At 41.2% G+C, this 11,228-nt stretch overlaps 1 protein-coding gene across 1 annotated transcript in view; it reads left to right on the top strand.

Moving 5' to 3' along the window:
* Nucleotides 1-1,790: 1,790 nt before the first annotated feature.
* The window catches only part of vat1 (vesicle amine transport 1), a 31,328-nt gene continuing 21,890 nt past the window's right edge, over nucleotides 1,791-11,228 (top strand). The window contains exons 1-2 of the mRNA XM_084115746.1: nucleotides 1,791-2,503; nucleotides 8,035-8,242. Coding sequence (XP_083971872.1) covers nucleotides 2,045-2,503; nucleotides 8,035-8,242 — 667 coding nt within the window. The 5' untranslated portion in view covers nucleotides 1,791-2,044. The remainder of the gene's footprint in view (nucleotides 2,504-8,034; nucleotides 8,243-11,228) is intronic.

The raw sequence follows: 11,228 nt of genomic DNA, 5'->3' as shown, positions 1-11,228 counted from the left end.
CCATTAGAGGATTTATGTCACCGTTGGTGGGTACAGTAAGACTGGCACACAAACAACAGACGTTATTTGCAAAGATTTAAGACCAGAGCTCAAGCAACTAAGCTGCAGTTAACAAGACATTGGGTGGTTTCCAAGACCACAACAATTTTTTGATTTCTAAAGCAATTTATTTTTTGTCATTGTTTCTAAAATGCCAATGACCTGATAAAAGGAAAGAGAATTCCGCATATTTCATCTTTTTTCCTGGCTTGATCTGAATAGCTTCTAAACTCATTCAGCCCCATGACCTACAGTTCACTTCCTGTTTCTCTCAAAGCACTTCCTTTGCACTTGCTGATGAGTCAGAGTGCAGTTTCAGTGACCTTTACTATTGCAGAGGGTGGCTGTATGTATGTTGGTATAAATGTGTTGGGGTGTGGTGTGTGATTTAGTGTGCAAAAGCATACTTTGGCCAGAGTTGTTGCCAGAACAGTTATTTTATGTCAAAGCACTCACAAACACATGGACGCAATGCACCACCTTCAAGTGCTAACAATGGTTGTGTGAATTTACTGTGATTTCCAGATCGGTCTTGGAGAATACAAGGAATAAATAGACATTTCCTCTTGGCCTTCTGGTTGCACACAAACATGCTCATAAGCACGCCTCCACAGCTGCGCGAAGGACACACACGCCTCTACACACATCCGTGCACTACATACAAAAACAACACTTACAACTCCAGACCGTGGAGCTGCTATGAACTGTGGTTTTAACATGCACACCTCTTGCTCACACAGGCGTTGTGTACCAGTTTGATTTCCTGGTTCAGTATATTTCTTCTCATTTTGAATGTGACACCTCCCCCCCCCCATCACGAGAATGAACCTCATTGGTTCTCGCACGTCAAGCAAACATGCTTGAGCTGAGCTTCCGTTTACCACAACTCTTGTGTGCGCTGGTGAATGTTTATATGTTTAAAGCTGTCTATGGAGGGACAGAAATCTCTCATATATCATTTAAAATATCTTCCTTTGTGTTATGAAGATGATCAAAAGTCTTACGGGTTTGGAACGACATGAGCGGGAGTAAATGATGACAGAATTTTCATTTTTGTGTGAACTATCCCTTTAAGCCTTGTCTGTGAAGCTGGGGGATTGTGTATTGTCTTAAAATACAATAAAATATGATTATACAACAGTTTGTCCAGTGTAGTGGAGCTTGCACAGCAATTACTACTCTGTTCCAGTTCGTGCGTAGCTTGGCAACATGATTATCAAATGCTTTGGCTTCTGTCTGAACCATTAATATTGACTCAACCTGTGGCCTTGTGCCTATGGCTGAATCACAGCAATCAATGTCTGTTGTCTTAAGCAACCTGTCTATAAGAGGAATGCAGATTTTCAAAATTATTTTCTTATGAAATTTACTTTTTTGTTTTATTTTGCTGATTTATGACAGATATTTACAACAAAATAACATAAGTTGAACCAAATCAATTTACAAATAAATAGATTTTATTTTAAACAGCCTATTTAGCATATTTAAGGTTACATTTCAACAGTAGCCAACACATTCCAACAGAAAAAAAGAAGATTAATCTGTGAAAGTGTATTTAACACTCAGCCAGAATTCCTCTCATTCTCTCGTCTGAATTTCAGCTGAGTAGTAAAAACAGCTTGACTGCATTTACTAAATTGAAGTCAGCACAGCTGCCTGTCAGCGCACAAACTCCCTCATTGGACTCTTCAATCCATTATTCTCCCCCCCCAACTCCATTTCTCCGGGCTTTGCAGTTCGCCACGCCTCGCCTCGTTTTTTCTCAATAGTTGTCAGAGCCTCGGGTCACTCACTAGTCGTCGTGAGGCATCCTCCACTCCCTTTCTTTCTCTCTGTCTCCCTGTCCTCCACCTTCTCAGGCTCCAGCATCCTTTTTGCAAAGGCTGAGAAAACCGTGGACCGCGAAGCCGTTCGCATATTTGAGCTCTTTATTATTTGCCTGAGTGAGGCAGGAAAACAAACGCGAGTCTTTTCTCCTCAAAAGTTCTCTACCCAAACTCCGACCATGTCCGGCGAAGACGCACCTGCCCAGCAGCAAAACGCCGAGGAGCAGAAGCAGCCGCAGCAGCAGGAGACCAAGACGCCCGCCGAGTCCCCAAAAACCGAGAGCAAACCAGACCCACCGCCCACCAGCGCGTCCACCGAGGCCGCTGCCGCCGCCGCCGACGCCGACACCCCAGCGCCCGCCGCCGAGAAAGCCCCAGAGGAGGACACGTTCAGCTACAGGGCTCTGGTGCTCACCGGTTACGGCGGGTATGATAAGGTGAAGCTCCAGGTGAAGAAGGGGAAACCGGTGCTCAAGAGCGGCGAGGTGATGGTGCGCGTGAAAATGTGCGGGCTGAACTTCGCAGATCTGATGGCGAGACAGGGACTGTACGACCGACTCCCGTCCCCGCCGGTGTCCCCGGGCATGGAGTGCTCCGGGATCATCGAGGCTGTCGGTGAAGATGTGACTGACAGAAAGGTGAGCAAACTTACTTTATTCTATGCGGACATTTATTGATATTAATATGCGCTGTTCATTTTCTTCATTTTATAACGAGTTTGTTCCACACATAACGTGTTATAAAATGTTTTCCCAGTTATTTATATCTTTAATTATCTTAATTATCTTTAACGCTGTGCAAAAAAAAAAGTCAGTCATTCGAAGAGACAACTTCAAAGTCCTCTCATATTCACTCGCCACCGGAGACAAAAGAGGAGCGGGAGGGGCGCCGGTAGCCTTGTTTCAGAAGCACCGGAGCTATTGTCGCGCTGACCCGAGCAGTGAGCCAGAACGCTAAACGTTAACGGGAGCGCGAGCTTTGCTTGTGCGCGCGGCGAATGGAAAGTAACAACCCGCCTTGTGACACTTTATGCACACAGCTAAATAAGAACTATTATAAACGATGACCTGTCGCGTCACGATCAATGTAGGCAGCTTGGTTTATTATAACAGAAGCGTTTGGTTTTATGGCTTCAGAGTGTGAATGGAAGGAACCACCGCCCTTTTTCTCTCAGAGATTGTCTCACCTGAGACGCGCCAGCCGCGTCAATTATAGTCGTACAAGTAGTAAGATGATGCTTTCGACATTGTTAATTCACTTTCAGCTGTTTGTGCGCGCGATGCCCGGTGTAATGTGCGCGCGTGGAGGACTCTCTCCCCACGCGCAGGAAAAAGGGCGAGGCTCGCGAGGGGGGAAAATGCTAATCGCACGAGCCCTTTGTCATCTGCCTCGCGCATTGTGACACCGACATACTCTCTGACATCATTCATCATAAGTGCCAGATTTTCTTCTTCTCTTTTTTAGCCTCTTTACACAATAATCAAAGTTCTTCTCTTTAGGCCTATATAACGCAATACAGTTTCTTAGTATTACCATATTTTATATAGTTGGCCAGCGATTCTAAAATACTGTAAATAAACCTAACGCTCGCTCGGGTTACTTTCTCAGCCCTAAAGGTCCAGAGAAAACAGCGGAGTCTTAGTATGACGTGGACTGATTGACTTTCTATGCGCTCCATATGAACAAATCGATGAGTCATGCCTGGTGGTCGCTGCTGGTCTCCATGGCAACGTATCATGGCAACGCCATGCACCACCGGCGCTCTCTCTCTCTCTCTCTCTCTCTCTGTGTGCGTGTTGAAAGGATTTGATATTTGTGTTACTGAGAACAATAAACATATTTAATGAGAGCCAGTCGAGGTAAGATGTTCAAGAATTGTGTGAAATGCAGATTAAAACCTGAGTCTTTGTATGTTAATATGAGTTAAAGAGAGGGAGAGAAAGAGGGAGCGAGCAAAAGCAGGCACTAGGCGTTGGCTGGTGGGTGATGCGGAGGAGAAAGATAATGGTTCAGCCCTTCCTCAGCCTTGTCTGTCATCAATATTGAATTTAAAAGGTCATGGTCCACCCTATCTCTCTCGCTCTCTCTGTATTACCATGTCAGCGAGCAAACAATTGCTTCATCTCACATTTGGAGTCCTGATAGTGTTTGGCAAAGCTGACATTGTTTGGTGAGCATGTGAGGTGAGGAATCTGCTGATTGTAATATCCAGAAAATGACTCTTTCTTAGAGGAAGAGACGGCTCTCTGTAAAGACACTCTTGAGAACTGTAGAGGTGAATGCTAAAGGCCATGACATCCTCTCACATGACTTGACAGATGTTATTCCTAAACTGCTCTCTTGTGCCCACTCTTAGTATATTAGATTTTTTTTTTCATGAATAATTCATGTAACTTGTTGCTTATGCACACACACAATATTTATCGGAGTTCTGCTGCGAGGATCAGATGCATCTGTTCACAATTATGTTCTTCTGGACCACATTGTCAGCCTGGAATTTCCTCTCTCTCTCTCTTTCTCTCTCTTTCTCTCTCTTTCTCTCTCTCTCTCTCTCTCTCTCTCTGTGTGTGTGTGAGATTTGACAGGTCGATGATCAACAGCGACGCAGTGAATACCAGTAAGTGAACAGCAGGGACACGCGCCGTTTTAGCTGAATCTGATGGTGCCGTGTAACTATTTTCATCGAGAAACAGTTTTAACATAAGATTTTTGACATGGAAACCTGATGTCTTTTCAAGTAGTTTAATTTAAGAGCAGTTTAACTGCACAATTAGAGTAGAGTTACGGAGTTGTTGGCCAAGATTTGTTCAGTTACTATTTTAACGATCAACATACTAGAGCTGTGTCATTGTGGAGTAATAAAAAACCTTTTTACTGCACAGTAAATGAGAGTAGAACAAGAGAAGTGGTAACAGTGTTTTGACGAAGGGTAGAGAGAGAGAGAGGGAGAGGGGGGTTACAGTACTGCCACTATGATGGAAGTATGACATAATTTGACAATTGTAGGGATTAAATATTGCAGATGAGGATAAAAAAAATATATATCTAAGCCCAGATTCACCAGGTGCCACATAAAACAAGCAAAAATAAATGGATATACTTCAAAAGTCAATCTCTGACGGCAGTACCTTGTAGTGCATTTTAAGTATTTTAAATTTGCACTTAATACTTTTTTTAATTTTTTTTAATAATTGTTCTACATGGAATCTGATAAGACAAAATTCCCAAAAAAGACCAGCTTACACAGGACTATCATGTATACATATCTGTGTGCAATCTATGGAAAATTTTCTGCCAAATGGCAAGTCAGTGGTTAAAAAGTTCCATTTTATATTTTTATATTAATGTAAAAAATAAATAATATTTATATAAAATATAAAATTCCACCATTTTTGTCACTTCTTTGACTTTTCTAGTTCATTTTAAATCCCGCAGCACAAAAAAGTGAAGAAATAAATATTAATAATTTGTGTAATCTCTTGATTAATGAGGTCATTGAACTGCATGCATAATGATTAAAAAATAATTAAGCTATTTAAAATAAAGCTGTTTATTTTAGTGCACACCGCAGGACATGTCAGCTTCCCAAAAGTATTTAATTTCAGCACTGAGTTAAAATAATAGATATTGAAATATAGCAGAAATCCATTTTTAATTAGTTCCTGCATAATTAGTTGCTATTTCATAGATGCAACAGTGTAGTTTTGCATTAATTGCACCCCACCTAGAGCATGCTGGGGTTAAGTGCCTTGCTCAAAGGCAGAGTGGTGATAAAACCGGATTGTGATCTCAATATCTCACTGCCCCACGTGGGATTCTGAGTGGCCGTCCTTTGTGCTTGCAGACCGGAGCCTTAACCGCAGAGATACTGCTGTCACATACAAAACAAACACAGATAAAATAGACAAAATCAGTGCTGGGAGACAGCAAAGCTTTATGGAGCAGAATCCTGCACATTTCCGATAGATGTATTTCATGAGCCTAATGCATTAGATGGCCACTTTACCCTTCAAAATCAGTGTGTGTGTTTGAGTTTGTATGTGCATGCTTACAGGAAAGGATGAGACAGGAGAGACTCGTGCAGCCAGTGACGGACATCTCACAAGACCTTCAGCTGGCCTTGATCTTTGCAACCTCAGCTGAAAAGTGTTTGTTTTTGTGCAAGCACGGAATATAAAGTATAAGTTTGTGTCGCAAGTGTGACCGTTTTGCGAGTCTGACAGAGAGAGAGAGAAAAGGAGGGGGAAGAGGTTTGGTTTCCCCGTATGGTGAGTCATGATCACAATTCCTGGCTGAGACATGAATGCCCATTGATCTGTGATGTGCAGAAAGTCCAATTAAAGGAGGAAGAGGAATGGCAGAAAGCAAGACTGAGATGTGGAAGACGAGATGAGAGAGACAGGGAGGAGAGATGAAATGGGGCACAGACATATCGGCTTGGGAGTAGCCCCACTCTCTAATTGGACAGTATAGACAAAGATGCCCATGTGTCCCTTGGGCCTATTAGACTCTGTGTGTGTGTGTGTCTTCCTGTCTGTGAGGGAAGCGCTGGGTATATTAGTGTTTGTGTTTTACTTTGAAAAAAGCTTCTGTGTGTGTGTGGTTTCTGAAGCTCCGTTGAACATTTATGCCAAGTTTGTGTGTCCTCAGAAAGAAATAGAGAGAGGTGCTTTTCCGACATTGTGTGTGTGTGTGTGTGTGTGTTGTCTTCTCTCAAGCTCATTGAGGCTGAAGGATCTGCCTGCCCCCTGATGAGAGGAACTGATCTTAGAAATAAAGAAAGACGGAGCATGATAGAGGGGGAGATGGGAGATGAAAAGAAGTGATAGACAGAGAAAGAGTGGTGGAGGAAGTGGAATGTTTATGATGCTACTGATTGAGAAAATACACAAGTGGAGGACGGGACATAAGTGTTGAGAGTTTTTTGTGCACGTTACAAAGGTCGGATCAATCAGTGTCACTGCCTTTATGAATTTTGAACACCGCTTAAAGGTGAAGTGCCATTTGTTGGCGCTGGCGACGCCAAACAGAGTGGCAAATGGCAATCTGTTTACTTGAGCAGCTTGACCGGTCTGATATGACGACACTGGGTCAACCAATGACTTGAAAACGATTCTGGACTGCTATTGGTGCAGGAATTACAGTATGCAATTTATTTTAGGTTTATTAGTTGTACTTGCTATTGCTCTTACAGTATTTAAAGGGAAAGTTCACCCAAAAATGTAAATTCTTAATGTGGTCTATTGTTGGAAAGGGGTTTAAGTCGGCTAAATAACTAAAGTCATCAACCTGTACGTCACCAGAGAGAAGTCTGTCGTTCTACTGGAAGATCGAATCATGACATTTTGTTTAGAAATTACAAGCTCATTAAAAAAAGAAAAGAAATGCATGGATAAGTCATTATAAGATGCATTTAGAAAATAGATGAGGTGAATTTCCATGCCAACTTCAGTCAGACTACAGTTTTCTTCACTGTTGTGCGGATGCTGTGAAAGACACGCAATGTGTATTTATCCTTCAAATATTCGATTCAATGCATTGTCATGTATACTTGAACAGACAGATGCAGTTCGACTATGCAACAAACTGATTTTTAACTGCACATGTAAACGTACTTAATGGAGGCTCAGAGGTCTGTGTTACAATTGTGTGTGTAAACGTTTGCATACCTTGTATCTCCTCATTCCAAAGGAAGTAGTGGAAGTCTGTTCAGTTTTCCTGTATCTGTGTGTATGGGTCTCCAAGGTAATTAAAGTATTTTCAGTTACAACAGATATTATCAAACGACTCCAAATGGAGCACATTTATCTGCTCCGAGATAAAGTTTAGCGAAACAGTCCAGATGGCCAACAGTACAGGTTCAAATATTTTGTTAAAGTATGCTAACTGTTTTGAAGGATAATGACAACAAAACATAGACAAAAGATCCCCCAGATCTGTGCAGCTGTGTGATTGTCTTGCCAAAAAAGTAAATAATAAAAAAAAAAACATCCAACGCTACGCAAAACCGAAAAGAGCAAATCACCATGTTCTCGAATACAGTCTTTATGTATATTGATGTACACAACATTGTTGCAGCGCTGCTATGATGACTGGCGGTGGCGTAAAACACTGAAGGGCTGTTTTCCAAATGTGCCTTCAACACTTCTTTCTCTTTCCACGTCTGTAGGTGGGTGATAAGGTTCTGGTTCTGAATCGCAGCGGTCTGTGGCAGGAAGTAGTTGTGGTGGCGACCACACACACCTTCCTGATGCCCGAGGGCATGAGCTTTGAGGAGGCGGCGGCACTTCCTGTCAATTACATCACCGCCTACATGATGCTCTTCGACTTTGGGCACCTGCGTCCCAACCAGAGCATACTCGTCCATATGGCCGCAGGTAAGTGAAAATGTGTGTGGGGATTATGCAAATGTGTTACGGCTTCATAACAGGGATTACATGCAACCTAATACAATTATATGTTCGTGAGCCACAACACAATAGATATATCCATCATGTGCAGGTGTGCGTAAGTGTTTGTGTATATGAATCCTGCAGCTGGCCAAAAGGGAGCCCTGGGGCTTTTTACGCTGGTGAGGGAGTACAGCAGTGGTTTACATTTACTTGCGCGCTCCCATCATCATTCGTCTGAGTGGATCAGAGAGTCCCTTGTGTTCATTAACTATTTCCAAGTGTCCTCCCTAAGGGATCTTTCACTTTATGTGCAGGTGTACATATGTGCGGGGGTGTGTGTGTGTGTGTTGGGAATCTGTGCTCTCTAAATAATGACCTTTGGGAGACACTGTAAGTGCAGGTGCAGGTTTGAATAGTTTATTTGTTCTCAGAGAATATTCCTGTAGGTGTCAAACAAATCTCTTATCGATAGATTCATTCGAGCGAGTTCCTTAGCAGCCGTTTAGTTCAGACAATGTTCTGCCACCAGTAAAGACTGTTCTGTGGTTGTATTGGAAAACACTTACCGATTTTGGGATGATAGTTATTTGAACTGTGGATTACACAGTTGTTCATTATGTAACATTTCAAGTGATTAAGTTTTTTCTAGTTAGAACAGAACAGCGTATATGTGTGTGCGCTTGTGAGTGTGCACGTATGGATAATTCAGTCACAATTCGCTGTCGGATCCCGGCGTTGCCTGTGAGTGTGTTGCGGTGTTAGGTTTTAAAGTGCACATTTTTATTTATGAGCATTTTTATTTTATTAACTTTTTTTGTTAGATTCAGTGTTTTGTGAACCTAAGTGAGAAAAAAAAAACTATTTTAGGCTAATGAGCATATTCTTGTAGTATAACTATAAAACGAATCACTGTTTTGATCATTCTAAGTGATATTATATTTACTTACGAGAGAAAATGTCAGGAAAACAAGTGGAATAACTGAGGGGAGTAGCTAAATGCATCGAAATTGCTGATAAAATCTGCAAACTAGAGAACAAACTACTCTAGTACTCTAGTGCGTTCTTCACATATTTAAGAAATACCACCATTAAAGTGCGCACGTCATGATGAAAAGTACCAAACAACCTCCTGCCTGAGAGTACTACTTAGAAATCAACATTGTTCAAAATGAAATATTTGACGTATAATTGTTTGCGCTTTGTGTGTGTGTGTGTGTGTGTGTGAATGTGTGTTTTTAATGCATAGTTTACAAAAATAGCTCAACAAGTGTAATAAGATGCATTACAAAGCTATTTGACAATTGTTAAAGGCATTGATTAGAAGTATAGTTAGGGCCAAGCACCCAAGGTCACAGCGCCACATACTGGTAAAAACAAATACCAAATTGAAATTTTAGCTTATAACTTCTGGCTTAAAGTCACCAAGAATAAATTCTTATTTTTATGTAAAATTGCAGGGCAGGAAAACTTGTCACTCACATGAGATCACAGCAAACGAAAGAATAGCAAACCACAACAATCCAAGATAAACCACAATAGGGAAGAAAAGACTATCGCAATGTCCGTTTCATGCCGACATTAACGTTAGGTGCAGATTCATTGGATCATGGAGTCTAACCAATAATTTTTTTTTTTCAGAGATTGGCCATATTGCCTCTCCATTATTTTGAATTTTATTGTAAACTGCTGTAACTTAACGTTTTGTGATGTAGAAACACAATTTGGTAGTCATCATTGACACCATGTTCTGAGCGCATCTGAGTAATTCATACACCGCGTCACCTAATGTTCGGTTTCATTACTCCTTCAACAAATATTGTACAAATCTAATGTTTTTTTTTGTTTTGAAATTATTTTGCCTGTGGCAGAGGCAACATAATTTTCTCCACCATGCTTTGATGTACTGATTTAAATTGGTATTTGTCTTTGGCAATTGACAACTTTATTGCAATATACATCATTCAGTTTTTGCAGCTGTATTTCTTGCTAGATTAATGTGTTTGTGAAATTGTGAAAATTCATTTTAAGAAGCATTCTGCCTCCTGAACCCTGGAAGGGACGTTCTGTAGTAAAAGTCAGTATTTAGAAAGCCTTTTTTTCTTTAAATTTTTTTTTTTTAAAGTGGCGATTATATATTTCAGTGTTTTGTATGCATGGTTTCTATGTTTCATTTCTGTGCGCTTGTGAGGAAACATTTTTACACTTGTTAGTGCAACGTTTGAGAAAAGAAATCTGTGTAAATCATACATAAAACCATTCTTGGAAAATTTTAGCATTCACTTCAGTGGGATAATTTACGCAAGAATGGATTTAGGAATGATTTACACAGGAATCTCTTGTTTTTCATGAATGAGGCCCAATGAACGGACTGAAATATTCTCATATTCCCTCTCTGGGGTCTGATATGTGTCTGATATCCCCTGTCGCTGTGAATGCTGGTGGACATATGCATCAGTGTGGGTGTGGATGAAGCTTTGGCTCAGGGTGGAAGGAAACGCTCTCGTCCAACTGGAGTGTTGCAGAAACCAGGAATCTCAAACAATCTCGAAAGCGTCTTCTTGAACCACCACCACACCCTAACAGCGAGCGAAAGAGGGAATGTTTTAAGACAAAACTTAGTAGTGGTCATAAATATTTGCAGAGAAATCAAACCAAAACCCCAATAATAAATAAATAAATAGCTGGTCTGTCATCTCTGGAACGGAGGCGTCAGTCACAGATGAGTAGTCTGCAGTCATGTAGCACATCATGTTTCTCTTAATTATAACCATCTTTCTTTGTTTCAGCTTGTGTTTTCTTGTTCTTGAGATTGTTTGTGTGTATGAATGCTTGTGTGTGCGTGTGCACTCAGGAAACCCTTGGTATCTCAGTGAACAGGATGTTTTTTGAATTCGCTGTAAAACTGGAAATGTGTTTCCTCTTGAGTTTCACTAAGAGTTAAGAATGGCACTGCACCTTCATATGGAGCACG

This window comes from Abramis brama, assembly GCF_963993115.1.
Source record: "Abramis brama genome assembly, chromosome: 1".
Lineage (NCBI taxonomy): Eukaryota > Metazoa > Chordata > Actinopteri > Cypriniformes > Leuciscidae > Abramis > Abramis brama.
Note: the sequence above shows the minus strand (reverse complement) of the source record. Positions and strands in the feature narration are given on the sequence as shown.